General features: G+C 36.1%; 1 protein-coding gene across 2 annotated transcripts in view; it reads right to left on the bottom strand.

Moving 5' to 3' along the window:
* Positions 1-16775, bottom strand: part of MSH2 (MUTS homolog 2) — a 24114-nt gene extending 7339 nt beyond the window's left edge. The window contains exons 1-12 of one of the 2 annotated variants that reach the window (XM_006843695.4): positions 16383-16775; positions 16155-16204; positions 16011-16043; positions 13910-14980; positions 12826-13380; positions 12625-12735; positions 12388-12477; positions 12191-12262; positions 10676-10786; positions 9988-10114; positions 5411-5616; positions 4023-4175 (exon numbers count right to left, since the gene is read on the bottom strand). In XM_006843695.4, the coding sequence (XP_006843758.1) occupies positions 4023-4175; positions 5411-5616; positions 9988-10114; positions 10676-10786; positions 12191-12262; positions 12388-12477; positions 12625-12735; positions 12826-13380; positions 13910-14980; positions 16011-16043; positions 16155-16204; positions 16383-16428 (2625 nt within the window). In that variant the 5' untranslated portion in view covers positions 16429-16775. The remainder of the gene's footprint in view (positions 1-4022; positions 4176-5410; positions 5617-9987; positions 10115-10675; positions 10787-12190; positions 12263-12387; positions 12478-12624; positions 12736-12825; positions 13381-13909; positions 14981-16010; positions 16044-16154; positions 16205-16382) is intronic. The other variant, XM_020666844.2, reaches the window with a different exon arrangement.
* Positions 16776-21280: the final 4505 nt, after the last annotated feature.

Raw genomic sequence — 21280 nt, 5'->3', positions numbered from 1 at the left:
TTTATGAACACACTCCTAAAATTTCAAGTGATTTGGATTTGTAGAAAAATAAATAAACTTCAAACACTACCGGACATCCGTGATCGTTAGATCGACCAAGATTCAATATGGGCCGTTGAGCTCATATGATCATATGAGCTAGTGGGCTAATCCCAGCTTTTTCCTATATATATATATGATCATAATGGGGTTTTGTGCATTAGCTGATATGCCTCTTCCAATGTAATCTTCTTCAAAAGTCCATGTTAGAGGTGGATTTGGACAAAAATTTACAGCTACACCATAATGAGCACCACAATTATGAATATGAAAAGAAAATTTGATCATCATCATCATCAAAACCTTTTCCCAAATTTTTGGGGTCAGTTACATAAATCCCGATCTGTCATTCTGCTCTATTAAGGGTCATACCCTCAGTGAGGCCATAAGTTCCTATATCTTTTCTCACTACTTCCAACTACGCCCTTTTGGGCCTACCCCTTGCCCATTTTGAGCCTTCCACTTGAACTAACTCACAACTCGTAACAGGTGTTGTACTGGTTTTGCGTTGCACATGGCCAACCACCTAAGTCTACTTTCTCTCATCTTATCGCCTATTGGAGTCTTGCCTAAGTTCTCTCGAATGTTTTCATTTTGAATTCCATCCCTTCTTGTCATGACAATTATTCATCTCAACATCCTCATGTCAGCAACACTCATCCTTTGGGTATGTTATGTCTCGACCACAATTGTCCTATAGAACTTGATCTCATAAAACAAAGTTGATCTCGCAATTGTCCTATAGAACTTCCCCTTCATCTTCGTTGGTATTCGGCGATTACATAAAACTCCGGTTGCACATCTCCATTTAGCCTACCTAACTCTAATTCTAAGTGCAACATCTACCTCAATCTCTCCATTTTCTTGGATTATCGACCAAAAATATCGAAAATGCACTCTTTTTAGGAAAAGAAAAATTTATTCTAAACCTTAAATACAGGTAAAAGTTCATTTTTGGTCCATTCATTTTAAATACTCACAGATCATCAGATATGCACTATTTTATGAGCTACAAAATCATGATTTGTGCCCCCACATGTTGATCCTAATCAACTCGCCAATTACTGAGTTGCCTCGTTGATTCTTAGGTGGTCAGCCTAAACAATGAAAAAACATGAAAAGATAGGGAAAAAAAAAAGGAAAAAAATCCGTCTAAGACTCAAGAATCATCGAACTCCCTACAATGAACCGAGTGATTTAATACAGTGAAATCTCCTATTTTGGACAACTAGGGCAATTCAACGATTCAAAACGATGCAAGATAAGGGACCCTTTGAGTCATAGCCAACGAGTGATTTTGAGATTAGCTCTCAGGTTTTCATCCATTGATGCAAACCATGACAATGAAACGAAAAGCAAAAATTGTCAATGGGTGGTCTTTAGCAAGAGAATCATAATGGGCTCAAATTTCAAAAACCTTGATCACGCCTTTTTTGTGGAACAAGATCATGCTTCTGTAAGGATCGAGATCACATTTAGTCAAGGATAGAGATATCTTTCAGTCAGGTATCGAGATCCCATGATGGGATGGATCAAGCTCCGCTCAGGCTCCGGCTCCGGCTCTAAAATCTCAAGAGAGATTCCAAGGGGGTTCGCCACCCCAATATCAAGCTGGCCCAATTCATGCTTAGCCATATTCAGCGAGGCCCATGGCTTAGCCATATAACTTCTTTTCTTTTCCTTGGTCTCCTTTGTTTGGGGTTTTTCAGGCATCCATTCATTCTCTAACAGCTTTTCTGGTTGACTACCGATTGTCATTCCCAGGGTCTTGAACACTTCCATAGTCCTGATCGACCTCGTCATCCCGGTACAGCTCATACCAAGCATGATTCTGAAGAGTTGGGAAGTTCAAGTTAGAAGCTTGTGTAGACTCATCTTTTCTCAAGGCTGGGGATCAGGGGTTTCAACAAGGAGCTGCACCACACCCAAAGGCAGCATGTCAAAGAATTTCCAGTCTACAATAATGAATCGTCCACAAATATCACCAATCTCCTTGAAAAGTTCTTGATGCCAAGCGTGTAACGAAGTATCTTTTACTATGATCCAAACCTTCTGAGATTTCTGGGCACCATGGGGAGGGGACCACAGTATGAGATTGACAGAAACTCCTTGAGAATCCAAGCCCATGGTCTAGAGGGCTCGTAGAGTTTCTTGTTGGGAAAGGCAGTAGAAAAGGACCTCCTTCTAACTTCCTGCATTGCAGAGTGTTTCACAAAGATCTCACCAATTCTATAATGCCCTTGAGATTGTCTCGAGGAAGGGTATATTCCCCTAGCAGTGAGGAGCTATGGAGGGAAACCCCCTCAAAAGTGTTATTCTCATCAAGAGAAATATAGGGGAATGAGGAACATGGTCATATGGACTTATGGTAGAAAACTGAAACAAATTAGGATTCTGCTTGCTGGGCATATGAGGATAGATACTGTAACGTATGTAGGGCTAGGTTGATTTTGAAAGTATAGATGTCTTTAATGCTTTTATCCTGGGGTGGAGCGAGGGGCCGTTTTGGTTTTTGGACCTTGGATCTTGGAGATTAAACGGAATCAAGCAAATTGGGTTGCTCTGTTCTGGCTGATTTCTGAAGAGATGCTGCTATTCTGCTCGAGGCCTGTCCTTCAGTACTAAACTGCTCAAGTTTGCTGAATGGGTTCAGGTGACAGGGTGCTTTTTTAGATCAAGAAAGGCAAATTGGGAGTAGGAGCCATGGGGGTTGGGTAGGGGAGGAGAAGATGAGTAAAGGGCAGAAGGATGCTTCTGGTTGGGGGGAAGAACCTAAACAATGTTGCTGGATGGCGAAGTGTGGATGGCCATGGTAAGGCTGACTATGGTGCGAGAGTTTCAAGGGAATACCTCTCAACTGGAGAAGACATTCGAGGGGCGCTTGGTTGCATGGTGTCCTTTCATGGAGAATTTCTATAGTGTTGCTGTGTGAGACTCTCATGCTTATAGTAACCGAGGTTTACTGTAGCTGAGGGGAATTAAATGCAGTATGCTAAAGCAAAAGTATGTAGTATATTGTGTATTTGCGAAAAATATTTAGTCATTCCCAGATGTATATAAGCAAATATTCAGTGTGTTCAGGTGTGTTTTATGCTTGTGCACACAGCTGGGCACAGGGGAGCGGGGGGTGATAGAGAAAGAGCCAAGACAGGGCAAGCGTTTAGTCATGAATTTCTTGGCCATTCCTAAAATACAAGAATGGATGTCCATCATATTTATAAAATCATATCTTACAAGCAAAACAAATTGTGCTTTTAAGGGGGATGAAAATTCAAGTGATGGAAACTTATTAACCCAAAAGGTACCTACCTAAAGAAAGTATAGACTCGGCATCCTCAATGAAACAAGAAGCGAAGAAAACAATCACGGAATAGAAGGGCTACTAACAATTGGCAGTGGAATGCTCCAAGAAAGAAATATTTCCACATTCAAACTTCCTAAAAGAAAACATTCATGTTCAGCAAAACTGAATGTCCACTGGGATATGTGAAATCCACGGCAAGCTGAATGGCTAAAATGGTTCGAGGAAAAATAGGCTTGCATTAGGAACACTAGTTACCCAAAGTCAGTTCCAGAATAACTTATCAAAATAAAGGTGGTTCTTCCTTGTTCTCTTCATAAAATGGTGAAATGCTTACAAGCTAATTTATCGATCATCTCCAGAAGTAGTCATATTCTACCTTTTAGTAAACTAAGATGTTTACACAAGCACGAACTTCCATTTAATAGGAATGACATAAAATGACTCAAGAAATCAATCAAATGTCATTTGAAAAGTAGGCCAGCGGATGAGTTCCATGTATTATGTTAGCATATCCTGAAAAAAGTTACAGCGAAAGTCCCAACCCTTTATGGCTGACCGAAATAAAGTTCAAATAAACAGCACCCATCAATGTTTACTTGGCAAAGAAACAGTCTCTTTGAACATATGCATGGAATGTACATAGATACTAACACAGAATGAATAAATTTAAATTTTTTACCTCCTCTTTTGTGTCATTTGAGGAAGCTGTAGTCGGTGAAAAGTCTTCTAACTCTGCAGCTTTTTCTCTCGCTAAAGCAACAACACTTTCAGGGAAGTTCGCAAATTCAGCAACATGAATTCCAAAACTTTGATCGCACGGCCCTTGATCCACCTAAACTTCCCCAGCATACAGATAAAATATATAGCCATAAGAACTCATTAGGCAAGAGGACTTACATGTGCATGAAAATAGTGCACATTTAAGAAACATGATAATGGCAGCCAATCAATAAGAAGTTCTTTAACTAACTCATGTTGCAGCAACTTCAGCCAAATATAAGGTGAACAAGGAATTGAATTTCTACTTTGACAACTAGTCAACCTTTGTATCTTGGAATTGTCATCTGCAGAGTAAATCCATTAAGATGCCATGACGTCTCTGCTAGGAGTCCTTAGAACAAGTCCTAAGGCTCTTTGTAGTCTACGATTCCTTCATTTATACCACAAAACCATATTTTCATCAATTTTAGCTTCCTTGTAGGTTCTAAGCACCCCAATTTTATAAATTCATTTCTGGATAGTTCCAGAAATTTCAAATTCACTCACTTAGCAACTTAAAGACAAGGTATCATATTTCATTCATCTGTTTATTACATGCTGAATGCATTTATCTTGCAAGTTGAACATAAAGCTGTCTTTTACTTAGTTACAAGACCCTAATAATGTTCCCGCTCCAAAATTAAGTCTTTGTTGCTGAAACCACTGATGAGAAACATCTCCAAAGCCTTTCCCCACCCACTCCCAAAATGATTACCACGAGCTTCTAATGACAAGATTCACTACGATCACTTGAAATAGGAACAAAAAAATGACATGCGGCTGTTGGCATTAGTGGACATACAATGATCGTATGTGCCAGTGGAGACATGTGCTGCATTATTTTCAGTTTGATCTTCCAAGTTCAGCACCATGCTCCACATATGGAGCTTTAAAAATCTTAAATGAGAGCATAAAGTATCCTTCGGCTATATATGTCTTCTACCCAAGGGAGCAACGTTAAATATTGAATCACCCATAACAACCCAAGTACGAGTCTCTAGCATTATTGTTCAAAAAAAAAAAAATGAGTTTCTAACATTAATATTAACCTTATCATGTATGCAACTTGATTCACTCATGTGCACCTGCATATTTCAGTAATCAATGAATCATCTCAAAATAGTAATCACTTCTCACTTTTCAGATGTAGAAAAGTATATCCATAAAACAAACTTATGATGGTAAGAAAATTTCAAAACTCGTGAGGAAATAGACATCACAAAAGGACACAAGACTTCAAGAACATGACTAAGTGAAGCAAAATGAGCATACAAACAAAATCCCTAATTTCAAACAGTTACAACATACCTTGTAAAGCATGGTTAACTTGCGACTAGAGGAATCAATGTGTGCACTAACATGAAAGTTTGCCACACCATTAAGAGGCATCCGTCGGTGCTCATGATTATCGATGCCTTCATTAGCTAATGCAGTCAATTCATGAAAATGTGTTGCAAATAAAGTTGGAGCTCTGGTGACCCCTACAAGGTGTTCACAAATTGCCCAAGCCAAACCTAAGTAGCGCAGATAAACTTAGTTATTCACCACAATCTATTACTTGCATTCATAGTGAGAAAAAATAGGACAAATAGGATCAATCAAATAGAACATTCAGGTCATAAAGCAAGGACATCATGCAAAGAGCAAGAGATTCACTAGGGTGTATGAACTAAAAAACGTGATATTCAAACCGATAGATATAGCCTCTGCTTAATGTTGATAGTATACATTTTTTTCTTTTGATAAGGTTCACTTGATAGTATACATTTTGAGAAGAAAGTAATATTCATCCCATTTATTAAGGATAAAATCGCCAGTTCTTTTAGGAAAGAAAACGAGAGCATTTTGCCAAAGAAACGGATGGAAGAAATAGTTATCACGAAGTGGAAATATTCACAGAATCACAATAGATATAGCAGATTTATTTTTTTAGTAATGTTCCAAATGTAACTTGTGCACCTCCTCTGAGTATTTGCATTGGCATTTTTCTTTTCTCAAATAGGCCTCTAAGAGGCTGCACAATGGAGTGAAAGTTCCTAACATCATTTTCGGAATAAGGATACTACACCACCGGGTAACCAAGAGTGTTAATTTTATTGTTTCTTCTTTACTTAATTTTTTTCTTCTTTACTTTATTATTTCTTCTTTACTATGTTTTACTTATATAGTTGTATCATCATCATCGTCAAAGCCTTTTCCTAACTAATTGGGGTTGGCTACACAAATCCCGGTCCGCCTGTTAAGACCCATACCCTCAGTTGTATAGTTGTATAATATTAAATCAAAATTTACAATAATAAGAAGCTGAATGGTGGGCATCATATAGAAGCATGACGCCGAATCTTAAACATCTCGTTTTTTGAAGGTTGAGCCTCACATGCAGTTCATTTCGTTGCGAATGCAATTGGATTGCATTGAGCATGTAAGCTTTTTATTTCTTGGTTTTCAAATATTTAAAATCTAGGTTGTAGAAAAGCAGAAGTCTAGTGGCCATTAAGTTAAATAACATATTTTCTACTTTGCTTGTTCCCTTACTTTGTATAGCAGCTCCATACCAAAAAAAGAAAAAAAAAAAAAAGAGTTTTTAGCATAAAAAGTTGGATGATCCCGTCTATGTGCGATATAATGAGTACCTTAGGGATAGGTACCTGAAACGTATGAATGTCAACTCAATTCTATTCGATGATCCTGAGAGTAAGGGTACAATTAAGTGGACAACAAATCCATAATCAAAGCGTCTGTTTGAGTGTGAGGACCTTACTTGGTTCAATGTCGAGCAAGCCATGGGTGCTAGAGAAGAAATAAGGCCTAGAATTAGATTCACAAAGGAGGAGAGCTGGGTTTAGTTCCACAACAGTTCCAAAGGGAAATGAGGAGGAAGCTGACTAAGAGGAGACAAAGTAAGAAGTATGCACGGCCAGAGGTGATGATAGTGATGATGTTGCCTCTACATCCTCAGCTTCGGATGTAGGAGATGCACATGCACATGACGAATCATCATATGACTCATCTAATTAAGAGTTTAGAGAGAATTAGGAGACTTGAGAGTGGATTATTTTTCTATTTTTTGTCACAAACCTTTGGTCTTTACCTACAGCTTGGATGCTTATGCAATATGCGCCTCTAATTGTGAACTATGAAGTAATTTTAGTCATGGAATTTTATGTCATGTCCATTTCGTATATTAGGTTTAATTTTATTTTTAGCATATTAGGTTTAATTTTATTTGTTCATCAATTTTAGAGAATAAGATGGAATGGATAATTTCCTTTACATAGTACCTATATTAGACATTTAGACTATTAGAGATTAGAGACAACAAACTATAGTACTCTTTATCAGGCTATCAGGGGACTTAGGCAGCTGATGTTTTCAGATATTTTGAAATCTATGGACCTTGTTGGAGGTGATGCTCCCTCATCAAGCCGCATCACAGCGTCAGACCCCCGACAGCATCTAATTCACATCCCACATTTGAAAACGACCAAAACACACTACCCGTAGCTCTCAAAGTTTGAGGGTTTTAAACCATCAAAGCATCTGGTGCTCGAATAGCTCGAGCTCAACATTGATAGAAGATCCACCTCTTTAAAAAAAAACGCATTAAAACCCACAAAAACATTGGTTTGCATTGTTTCTTGATTAATTTCGTTAATTGTGCATTCTAATGATTTAATCTAGGAACTATAAGTCTAGAAACTCAAAAGTGATGCATGTATGTGTGTGATATGTCAATCAGACCGTGACCGTGTGACTCTGTGTGATGCAATACTGCAGTGTATATTGCATTAATGTATAGTGCATGACACAATGGACTAATAGTCTGATATCTGATTAATGTTTTAGTGATGATGTATATTAATAAATAAGGTACTAAACCCTCTTATTAGATACATTACATTAGGCCTTTTAGAGACATAGACATGTACTAGAGTGAGATATCACATACCGTTCTATTAGATACCGTACTTAAGGGAATCTTGGTTAAGGATACTCTAGAACCCTGAACCATTTGCACTATGGAACACGTTCCATAATGATTTATTACGTTTTTCCGAGTGGTTAGGAGTGTGATTCCCAAAAGGTAGGAATATCAAGTCCTAAGATATGCATTGTAATGAATTGTGCTTCCTATCCTACCAAAGGATCTTATAGCCTCTCTTGATTCCCCGCTTCCAAATTCCTATAACCCTCCCACAGCACTCCTGCTTCCAACTACTCTGGTTAGTTCTCTATGTCTTGAACAATGGGATTCGTAAACACACACAATATGAATGTATGTGTATCAAACCTTAAATAATAAGAACTACAAACCAAACCAAACCACTGAATATCATATTGCAAAAAAAAACCCATTTGGAAAAAGTTATGGAATCCAAATAGGTAGAGATTTGGGATTAATATCATATTAATACAAGAGAGTGGACCCAGAGGCCACATAACCTTCCTTTAATAATATATAAACATTTAGATTCTTATAAAAAAGAATCCATTCCCTCATACAAGAAGGCCTTACCCTCATACAAGAAGGCCTTACCTGTTGAGTTCAGAATATAAGTGTCAAAAAGTATCTTATTTTAGGAACCCTCACTGCAAAAAATACTCATAAAAACTTGACACATTATAAAGGAATCCATAAGTGTCGGTATCAGTGCTGAAAGTATCCCACCATTCCAGACACTCCAACAATTCATCATAAAGAAACCAAAGTTTTGTGGAGAATCGAAGTCAGTGCCTCATTGATACATCCAATACATGGGTAAGGCACAAAAGAATCCATTCCAGATTACATAGCCAAAGTACCAGAATAAACAAGGGCAGCTCATCCAGCATGATCCCAAAATAGACCAGGTACCCAGCTGTACTGGGATTACCACGTGAGCACCCCAAATAAAGTCAATATAGCACGTATAAACTTAGGAAGTTTTCGATACATTAACCCAGATACCAAAGTGTCTAGATATGAACTTAAATGGAGTGCCCTTAAACAGCCTGTCTATCAACACTAATATTTTGAGCAAGAAATTTCAGAAAGATGGATAAGAAGTCACTGGGTATTAGTTTCTTGCAACATGTTCTACAAATCAGACAGGGAAATGAATGAAGAACTCAAAGAGCTAGGCCAGGACATCAACATGTTGAGATGGGATACAAATTAAGGAAACTGAAAATCCCAATCTTAGCAATTTACTACCCCCTTGCACTCAATGCATGCACACATAAGATATGCGTGATAGAATGCTAACACATTCTTCCTTTGGGTAAACAATACCCAAACCTTCATTTGCTGAAAAAGTCAACCATGACATCAAGTATTACATTGACTAAAGGTCACACACCTGCACAATCTACAGCAACCACTCATTTACTCTAAAAAGAGGAATGAAGCTAGCAGAAAGAAATCTAGAGAATATTAAACAATTATGGTGCTAAAATAAATAAAAATAATATAGATGTAAGAATCTATGCAGTTTAATTAGCTTTAATCAAACATTTGATTGATTCACAACTTCAATGCAATTTAATTATCAAGCCAAATCTAATACAAAGTTAAATCAATGCCACCGCATTAAAATCTGAAAGAATGCCCATGCCCAGCTAAAAGAAGAATCCAAACTGCTGTGAGAAAAAAAAAAAAAAAAACGTAGCAGCAAGTAGAATCGAAATTTCAAATTTTTTCATTTTTTTTTAACTGTAGATTTTCCATATTTATGACGTGAAAGAAATCCATCTTGTAAAGAATACTGAGCCTTTCTTTTATCCATATTGCAAACACAAAGCTCCAACATATGTTCCCTCCTTCAAACAAAAAGAAAAATAGAAAAGCAACACAACATAATACAATGTCTTGAATAGCACATGAGCAACCATGATAAGAGACAGACCAAATCCATCATATGTAGATGTTCCACGCCCCAGCTCATCAATAATTATCAGTGATTTATTAGTTGCTCCTTTTAATATTGATGCAGTTTCCAGCATTTCCTGCATGAAAGTCGAAACTCCACGCAACTGCAAAACAAACATAAGTCAATGTACTGATAAGGAATTTAACAAGGGCAAGATGCGACTACAAAGAACCATCACTAACAAGCTATGGGGTATGAAAATATCAACTGCTGGAATGATCAGATAACTACTGTAAACATGCTAGTCCATTTCACTAGAAAAAAATATGATTCAAGCAATTCAAACTAATTAGAATCAAGATTCAACAAGTAGAACACATAAAATGACTATAGGTCAGAACAACTAGCATTCCATGCATAAATACTTGCATGACAAGCCCGTCTGAAAGGTTGTACACATCATAGTCATAGTTTTAACAGGGTTTAAAATTTCACATGTCCAAAACCACCTTCAACTACTAATAAAAGAATCAAGGTACAGCCATTAAATGAATCAACGTGTAGTAATTGACATTTCGGTGAGGCAAAAATGGAGAAAGCAGTCATATCCATGACACAAGCATTGACCAAGTACTACTCCAGATGGATTTTGAAAAATAATGGAAAAACCGGCAGACGAAGAGAATTACAAATCTGTTCATCCATGTACTAAAAGCAGACTCACTTGGCAATCTCCAGCACCCACACGAGCAAAAATGCAATCACGAACACTAATGCTTGCTCTATCACATGGAATGAAACTTCCAACTTGTGCCATTAGCACATTCACACCAACCTGTGAGTATCAATCACAAAGCAAGATAGTTGAAAGTATATGAGAAATAGAAAGCATTACTGTTGAAACTTCAATAAGATAGTCATGAAAAACAGAAAGAATCAATGAAAGAGAAACTAAAAAAGGCATCATCTTCACCCAGGTCAAAATGAACAAAGTATAACAGCCACACAGAACACTAATGTCAAGAACTTAAAAAATAGTGTTAACATAGAAACTAACCATTTTTATTTACACTCTAATTTAAGCCTCACCTAGCTACAGGTGTGGATATCCACACCCCTCATGCTTATATTTACTTTTTTGGTACTATACCATGTGACATATGTTCTCATTTGAAAATGTCAAGCCAAGTACTTCTATGAGTTGGTTTACTCCACGAGGAAGAGACATCACATTTCCTAGAAAAGTAGAGGTGAGACAAACCATGCTCCAGTGCAACCCATATGTGTTGTATCATTAGGAACTGTGCCTCCTAGGTCACATCTGCATCCTAGGTCACATCTGCATACATGAGTCTACCTAGGACTCATGGTGCACATTTCACTTCTATTCCCTGTGGTTCAAATTAGTGTCTATTCATTAATGGGAATATGCACATCAAAAATGGTATTTTCCATGTCAGAGTTGGTATTCAGGTGTCTGCCACCGTTGAAAATCGAATTATGCCTTCACCATGTTGGTTGTCTATGTTTAGGAAAATTGCTAAATGGATAGAACTTATAATGAGTAACACTGTATAGCGATGCATGTCATAATTACTTATCTAGCCCACAACAATTTTGCAGGACTAAAGCATTTACAGCGCATTTGAATGAGAATTGAGAATCAAGCAATACATAAGTTGCCATAAATTTGTAAACTATTGCCCAGTTTGAGCATATAATCAGGCACATCTCATCGCATGTGCCAATAGATGTCAGAAAATGGAATATAATTATTTCTATCCCATGCAAAACTTATGAACTTGCCAGAAGCAAAACAAACACATAAAGATGGTATGGATAGAATGCAATTATAAAAGGAGAAACATATGGCAGCTCTCACATAAAATACAATATCAGAAAAAATAATTCTTGATGTTCTCTGGAGTCCCACTTTCAAGTGAAAATAAAAATTTGGCTACAAATGCATCAACTTTGAGGAGAGAGTTACTAAGATTGCCTGACTTCATTTGGAAAAGAGAAATGCGTGAAGAAAAAATAAAGAAAAGAATCACTAGAAATAGAAAACAATGGCAGATTGTCAAAATTAGGCATCAAATGAATAACAAAGCTCAAACTACAACTCATAAAAGCTCAAACTCTTTCCAAAAAAAAAGAAAAAAAAGACAAGCTTCATCAAAAAGATTTCCAGAGGCACATTTCTGCAAGTCATGTAATTCTAATAGAAGTACTGTTTAACCTGACGAATGTAAGTAGACTTCCCCCCCATGTTTGGCCCAGTGATAATTTGGAACCAACTTTCCCCCCTCACCTGAAGGCAGAATAAATGCAAATAGGTAAAAGTGAAAGGCAAGTCAGCATCATAGCTCAAAAGGCCATTTGGCATGTGTGTAACCACATTAATACTCTACTTAAAGTACTTGCTGAAATACTTACAAGAGCACAATCATTTGGTATGAAATTAACCCCATCTTGAGCTTCAACACAAGGATGCCTGCACCCTTCCAGTACAATATCCCCTATATCCTATTGACCACCATATGAAACAGATAACCATAAGAGTGACAAACTAACTGCCTCAACATGAGTCTAGGAAATATAATGGCCATCAAGTCAAGTACTTTGATGGCATGTTATATTTTAGGAAAATATTTTCAGCTATCAAATTCTTACTGGGCTAGTAATGCTTGGTCTGACATAAGGTATTGGACAACTAGTAGCAAGATCAGCAAAACTGAGCAAAACATCCAATTCAGAAAGCAGCCCAGCTACATATTCAAACACCTGCATCAATAAATAATTTTCTTGAATGGCAAGTTACAATGACATAAGGTGGTCATGAGAGTTTTCCAAAAAAGAGGCACCACAATTTACCTCAGAGAATGTTGCTGCAGTCTGAACAACTCGACTAACAAGCTCTTTTTGACAACTTGTGTACTCCTCCAGTAAATTTGTGTACTTGTCCCCCAACTTTTTTAACTTTGTGTTTGTAAATTTGACCCCATCCTTGCGAGTCTCAAGAACAACAAAATGTGTGCTGAGCTTTTTTCTAATTTTTGGCTCTTCTTTCTTTGTGATCCTGAACACATGTCCATATTGTGTGCCCTTGTCTAACTTCAGAGCCTTATCAAGAGGAAGATTCAAATCATATGCAGTTTGTTTATGTAACTCATGTATTTGAGCTTCTACTGCATCTCGTTCACTCTTCAGTGCAGCTAAGTTTGAATCATATCCAGCCGCAATCATATATTCACCATTCGCAAGTTGTTCAAGATCAACAGAAACTTCGACAAGGGCTATGAACCTGTTCAGGTGATCATCATCGGTCCAATAATCCAATGGGTCCAAGTACCTCTCTCTGATAAAAGGAGAGAACTCCCCTTCATAACGCTCCATGGCACTTTTGATGTAAGGAAGTCTAATGGTTGACTGGTATGCAAACAGATAATATTCATCAAAGGAGTGGGACATATCAAATCAGATAACAAACAACACATTCATCACTAAATGACACAGGATTCTGAAAATGGAATTACTATCAATGCATTACAGAAAAATCATTCTTGTTCACATTAATTAATTAATTTTCCTTTACTATAATCTGTTTCATAAAAGTCGTAAGAAGCTTTCTTCATTTCTTGAAATTTATAATAAACACCCACTGTTATCCCCAGTGTCACTTTTAACAGTCTGTAAATTAAAAAATAAAATCAAATCAAATTGAAGAAAAGCAATTGTTTCAAATGTGATAAAGATCCATCTAACATCCAATGTCAACAGGGTTTAGGACTATAAGCAACCATATAGCGTATCCAGAAATTTAGTAAAACCAAAAGTATCCACCCATTTAAACAAATCTCAAATCAACATAACAATAAGTTCAAGAAAGGAGAGAACAAAAAGAAGCGACGGAAGATTCAGGAGTAGAACTGGAATGGAATGAAAAAATTTCACTTGCCTGATAAAGTTTCACTACATGCTGCAACGTAGCCCTCCTCTTCTCAAGACTACGCATAAGTCGCTCAATGTCTGAAATCCTTTTCAAATGCTGTCGAAGATCTTGGCGTAGCTCAGTATCCTCCACAAAAGCCTGAACCAAATCCAGTCTACAATTAATTTCGTTCACATCCAACAATGGCTGTTTAAGCCACCTGTTTAGCAATCTCTTACCCATGCCTGCCGTACATGTCCTATTCATCAAACCAAACAAACTAAAATTCTTATTTGCGTCGGTTTTACTCTCGAGAACATTCAATGCCCTCATTGCAGCTGAATCCAACTTCATATAAGCTCCCAGCTTATAATGATGCATAGTATAGCTTGCATAGTTGCTATCATCTGCAAGGAGATCAGTATAAGATAGCAATGCACCTAGGGCACCAGAGGCATATTCAAAACCACCGACCATGTCCCGAACTGGTTCAATAGAACCTTTGACAAGTCGACCAAGGTCTTGTACCAAATCCCTAGATTTGAATTCAGATTTCTTTTTCTCAGTTAAGAGCACACTACATCTGGCAAGGGCATTGTGCAAGACCCTAATCTCAGCAGAATTTTTCTCTATGGGAAGGATGCATTCTTTGCAACCAAGAGCAACCAATGCTGATTCCACGTTTGTGAATTGGGTATCATCCAAAAACTCTGCCATGCCTAGAATTCTCTTGGTTAAATCAACATAAGCCAACCCAACAGTGCATTCATTGTCTCGAAAGCTAGGAAATAGAGCAACAGTCACAGGGGTATCTTGCATCTCATTGTTGGCAAATAGAACATCTTCAAAACTGCCAAGGTTTCCAGGTGTTCCTGTTTTTGAGAGCCTCCAATTTGATCCGCTGCCCTCATAGAGCTCCAATGTGTGGTCGGTCCTTTCAAGAAGTAGGTCACGAGCAATGGTTTCAAACATATTTTTGCTTACACTTACACTTGAAATGGCATCAGGGCCGCTACCCAATTGTCGAAGAGCAGTAGAGGTGTGGTAGTATGTCTTGGCAATGAAATTTGCATTATCTCCATGGGCAGTATAATAGTCCTGTTTCTCATAGTATGAGCAAACAGCCATTTTGAGCAAATAATCATATTAGAACCAAATAAAATGGACATAACAAAATGTGAACTTACTGTGAAGGATGTATTAGCATTTTCTATAACATAGTAATCAATATCTTTAAACGTAAGAATCCAAAAATCCTCTACAATATCACAAACTGTTCAAACTTTCAAACTTACATAACAAAATAACTTGACGTATTGCAAAGTTAGTAGCAAGGAGGAAAAGGGAACTGAAGCTATAAGCATTATATATTTGCAAAACCAATAAATCCTACGTAGAATCAGTCTATTCAGTTTCTAAACTTTGTAATTCCATTCATTGTACTTCTTAAAAAGTTCAAAGAATAACTTCATGCTCATGTAAAGGTGACATTTGCTCACAAAAATTCTAAGTTCCACAATTCATTAATTCCATATGGAGGAGACATTTTTCTCATAGAAACTCCAATACAGTCAAGTAGAAAATCCAAGAAGTCGGGAGGATAGCAGAAATAAGAGTCATATCACCATGCAACAATGATTGTGCTGGAAATGGGGACATCCACAAAGAGTTCTAGGAAACATTTGGCCATTTCTGTTCAAATGAAAACAGAACCAATGAAATAACACAACTTGGAAAAATCAGGCGGCCGTTATGGAGATGGAAAGGTGAATCTAAACCAAACATTAAAGACACAAAATTCAATAGAAATGTGCAAGGTCCGATGTAGACTCCCAAAAACTTCATATGCAGATATTAATCACAAAATGCAAACAATGAACAAAACCAAACAATGCAAAGACCCTGTTTTAATATGCAACACATTCTCCATGGATACATCAAAAACTAAATTCAAGACATCGCTCAGTCTCTCAAGAAATAAATCAAACATTCAGACAATAAACAAAACCAAGTAACAAACGGGGCCCATTTCCTGTAAGAAGAAAGAAGCCCCATTTACTCTCTAATCCATTTTCGACTTGGGGGAAAGAACTAAATGTGAACATATTTCAGAGGAGCTGCAACTCACACGGCGATCAAAGAAGCGTACAGCCTTGGTGTCCTGCAATGCTCGAAGAATAATACTCATGAAGTGAGGCCACAAAGAATCAAAAAACAAAAGTGAAATGAAGGGAGGCGTCGATCTTTTAAAAATAGACGGGCGCGCTCTTACCTGAGGTAGTCTTCTGAAGAAAGACACAAACCCTTGCGCTTGTTTTGCATCTGCAAAATCACTGGGATGGTAAGAAGAGAGAGATTGAGAGAGAGAGAGAGAAGGGGCTTTGGAAAGAGGAAGAGGAGGGATGGAGGGCGCCAGATAGAGAGAGATGTTGGGAGGTTTAGAGGAGAGAGAGAGAGAGAGAGAGAGAGAAAGAGAGAGAGAGGGATTTGAAAGTCAGACCTAGCTTGAGCTCGGGAAGCTTGTTTTCCAGGGATGCTTCCTCCATTGCAGAGAGAGAGAGTGTGTGTTTGATTATGTGGAGAGAGAGAGAGTGTGTGTGTGTGTGTGTTTGATTATGTGGAGAGAGCGAGAGAAAGAAGCGAGTTTTTACATCTGGAGAAAGGGTAATGGCGGTACCGGGGAGTGGCGGGAAATACTGTGAGACGTGCCAAAAACCTGGAATTTTTAAATAAAAAAAAGGAAGGAAAATTTACGCCTGCAAGTTGGATATTTAAACTAAGTGTCTTCTGTTATATTTGGAAAAAGTTTATAGAAGGTTGAGGCTCTAAACAATTAAATTAGGATGAAGTTTCTATTGGGCCTAATGCTTTATCAAAACAAAATGATGCCTCAGTTCAAATTTTCATCCGAAAAGTACTTTCGGTATTAAAAATTTATATGATAGCTAAAATCAATTTTCAACATTGAAAATAAAATTTGAAATTCAAAAAATGGTACAGATTTTGTGGATTAGTGAACATTTATTTTTAAGGTGAAATGGAGGGTCTAGATGATTTATTTAAAGGTTTTTCAACACTTAAATTACAATTTTCAATGAGTTATGAGGTGAGGTTTTACTTATTTTGATAAGGTTACAGCCCTTTCAAACTATTTTCCTTTAAATGAAGTCAAAAAGTGTTTTTTGAATATTTAAAGTGGGGCTTTATTTTGTTTTCATAAAGCTTGGGTCCAATAGAAACTTCATCCTTTATAAATATGAACGGTTGCACCAAGTGGCGGTCGGTAGTAGTGTTGCAATGATGGTGATTGCTCTTTTTGTGTGAGCAACTATGTGACACCAAATTATAAATTGATAAAGCAAAAAAAATTCACAAAAAATGGCAACCAAATTTCAATTAAACAAGTGTGATATAAGAACTTACATTAAGGGTTTAGATTTTCTCGAGCTGGATGGGCAGATAAATCTTCTGGTTTTATATCATACTGGGGAAGCCTGACACAATCCAGTTAGCGGTTGAAGGGGTAAGTGATAGAAAATATTTTTAAAGCGTAAGGTTTGTATAGAACCGAAGCTCTAAACAATCAAAGGAAAACCAACCTTCAAATAGTGTCAAGAAATGTAGTTTCAATACTGAAAATATTTGTGATAGTATTAAAATATATTTTTATCTTTAATTGTAAAATTTTAAGTTTAAAAAATAGTGTAGATCAAACAGATATATAAAAACTTGAAAATTGACGTTCCAAAAATGCATTACAATATGCATTATTTCCAAAACTTGAACTCTATTTTTTTCTCATGCCATGCATCTTGATGTCGAGATGGTCAATTTGAGGATATTTGAACATCAAAACAACCTCTTCTAGTTAAAATTTTTAGGACAACTCTAATTTTATTATTTAGAACCTCTGCCCTAATGCTCTATATATTTTTTTTTCATTTCCAAGAGGCGGAATATGTGTTTGCCTTATTGTTCTTTAAAGAAAATGAAAATTATTTCATGCGATTTGGACCACATTCCTATAATATGTGGTCCAGAGGTATAAAGCATCCATCTTAAAGATGGATGCAAATAGGTGGTCTACTTAAAAATAATTGTAACAAATGGTCCAAATTATTTTTTAATATAATTATTATTTTTAGTTTTACTTTTGTTTTTCCGTATTCATGATCATGTATTAAATATTATATATTCTCTAAAAATTAGGATCGAATTATTTTAAAAATATATATTTATTGCCAAAATTGCGTTTCTACAGTATGCAAGTTGGCCCCATAGTAACCGCGTGCTAAGGAAAATGAGCCCTAAGAGGGTGCGGCCTAAGCCTATTTTCCCATAACATGCCTATGGAATGTGGGTTTCTCTCTCTTTACCAGTCCTTGTAGGGTATTTGGGGTTTCGAACAAACTAACCTGGGTTAAGGTATGGGCTGGAAAACTACCCTAGGGTTAAAATGTTGGCTACGTCTTTTTTCTCCCTAAGAGGTTCTTACTCTAGGCAGCTCTTTTTCGCTTTAATCCTCTCCATACTCCAAATCTATAACAACATAGTTAAGGCGTTATATAGAGCATAGTCAGCAAGTCGGGACTATCAATAAATCGGCTCATCATAAAATTAGAAATAAACTATTTTACTTTAAAAAGTCAGATGAAAAAATCGGTTAAAAAATACGGATCAACAAAATTACTTCATGTAAAGATATCGTCAATATATCAGACTAGGCTAAAAAAATCGGAGTCAAAATATCGGATAAGTTTAAAAATTATAAATTTTAAAATTCTAAAAAATAAAAATTATGTCAAAAGCTATCAATAACCAATCCATTCATAAAAACCTTCACTAGACTAATATAATTAAGTCAATTAATTTAGATGTCTCATTACTTTTATCCAATAATCCAATATTAAATGGATAATTAACTAGATATATTCAAAATTAACTATCATCCAATCATCCAATAGTAAATACAGAATTAACTATAAATATTCAAAATTAAGCATAAGGCATGGTAGAGTCAAAAGAAAAGTTATGAGTTTGGGAATGTGTAATCCCTAAGTCACGTAGCCATGCATCATCATCATCATCTGGGGAGGTATCCTCATTTATCGCCTATTCAAAAATCACTTATAGCAATGAACTAAGTTGTTCAAAAATTAATTGCATTACAATCATGAATTTCACTTTCGCACGATGCAGCCATCATCTTCCAGTTCACCCTAATGTAAACAACGGCGGTTAATACAGTTGGTGTCAATCTATTCCTTTTTTTTTCTTTTTTTTTTGTTGCTTCAAAAGTACTGTAATTTCGTTCGCACGCTAATGAGCTACATGGTTGGCTCAAAATCTGAATGGCAACCATTCGAACTAGTGGAATGCTTTCTTCACATACTTCCCACCAAACTCCTACATAATGAGGAATTTTTAACCATATCTTTAATATATAATTAAAAGTGAGAAAAAAATTTATTTTCTTAAAATACTGAAAAATAAATAATACAATAAGATACAAAAAAACTAATAATACAATAATATACTTACGAGAATGAGCTGTTGACAATAATCCCAATGCAACACCATCAAATATATTTGAATTCCGCGTATAGTACTTCAACAACTCTGAAAATAATTCATTTTTTTGTTCTGCTTGGATCATTTTATTTGAAATCAAGATAAAGCCAGCATTCACTTCAGGATTATCAAACTTAACAAACCCACTATACATTAAAGTTGAATTAAAAAATGCGGCAGCAACATGAATGGGGTAAATTATATTTCCCTTTTGTCTATTTTCAAACATATTCGACAATTCAAGATATTTTGATTCATTGCCATTACAATTCTTCTTGACTACTTCTCTTGCCCTTTCCATTGCTTCATAAAAATATGTCATGGTTGACTCCTTACTATACACCTAAATGAAGCACCTCGATAATAATGTAATGATTGCATCTATGACATAATTCCAGAATTTGGAGCTTTTAATTATTTATATGATTCTTGTCACATTTTTACTATTGTTATAATTCCTAGCTCTCCACTTAGAGAGATGTAACCATTAATCTCAAAAACCTCTTCTACTTGCGATACAGATTGAACCATCAAAAAGTTGGTGGCAAGTCTAGTTTTACCGTACTTTTTCAATTCCCTTCCATTAGTTTGATTTCTCATTAAATCTAAAATAATGATATGTTGATATGGAAAATCCACTATTAATTGAGCATTCTCAATGACATATTGTACCCAAATAACATTTTTATCAATGTCTTCTAGAAACAAATTGGGTAGTACACATTGTTTTATGAATATGAGGGAATATCGATTCTATTAAATCACAAGCAAGTACATAATTTGATCCATTGTTAGTCACAAGATGAACAATATTTTGTGGTCCTAACTCCTCAATGATTTGAACAATAATCTTTTCAATAAATAATTCAATTATGCTATGCTCATATACCTCAAATGCATTTACAAAAACTGATCCATTTAGATAAGATGCAATAACATTAAGGAATTATTGGTTTTTTTATATCCGATCAGATATCTGACATCAATGTACATCATGATTAAACCCATGACTCTTTTATTGAAGCTACATATGCATTGACATATATCTTAAGTTCTTATACCAATTTAGTACGAACATTAGTAACTTGGCAATGTGGAGAGCTTCGATCAAAGATGTAAGCCCTTCAAAGAAGACCAACTAAAGAGTATTGGCAAAGTAGTAGAAGTTTGTCTACGAGAAGTATTTCATAAATTGCAATTAGAACAAGAGGAAGAAGAATATGAAGAAGTAGGTCTCGATACAAAAGATGATGCCGATGTGCAAGAAATTTCGAATATCAATTGTGAAGAAAATAAATAAATTTTGAAAATCAATTATGAAGAAGAATGTATGTTTGATTTCGTATTCTAAATCATTCAAAATCCAACCGAGTGTATCTGAAGGAGAAATCAAGATCGAGTCTGAAATCACTATGTTCTATCTCGAGATAAGCACGATGCATTTGATGAATCAACTTAACAAAGAAATTGAAATAAAAGTGCCAAGGTGCATGATGGGATTACATCATCAATTAGTAAAGGGTGATTGGCTTCAAACCCGAGGTCGAGCTTTTCTCAATCATGAGATAATGATGCAGACAAAAATTGGAAAAAATTAAAAATTTATTATTTTTGGAGTTTTTTTTTAGTAAGTTCGCAGGTGGGGCATGAGTTTTAGGACTAGGATATGGGCAAAGGGATTTGGGTTTCCAAATTTGATGGATTTGGGAGATATTTTTAGATTTAAAGAAGATTTAGATAAAGATGCATTTATGGGGAACATATTGGGAAAATTTTGATGCATGGGGATTTAGGAAATTAGGGAGAAGAGAGAAAATAGGGGGGAAA

The sequence above is a fragment of the Amborella trichopoda genome, chromosome 12 (assembly GCF_054954075.1).
Source record: "Amborella trichopoda isolate Santa Cruz 75 chromosome 12, AtrichopodaSantaCruz75HAP2 v2.0, whole genome shotgun sequence".
Lineage (NCBI taxonomy): Eukaryota > Viridiplantae > Streptophyta > Magnoliopsida > Amborellales > Amborellaceae > Amborella > Amborella trichopoda.
Note: the sequence above shows the minus strand (reverse complement) of the source record. Positions and strands in the feature narration are given on the sequence as shown.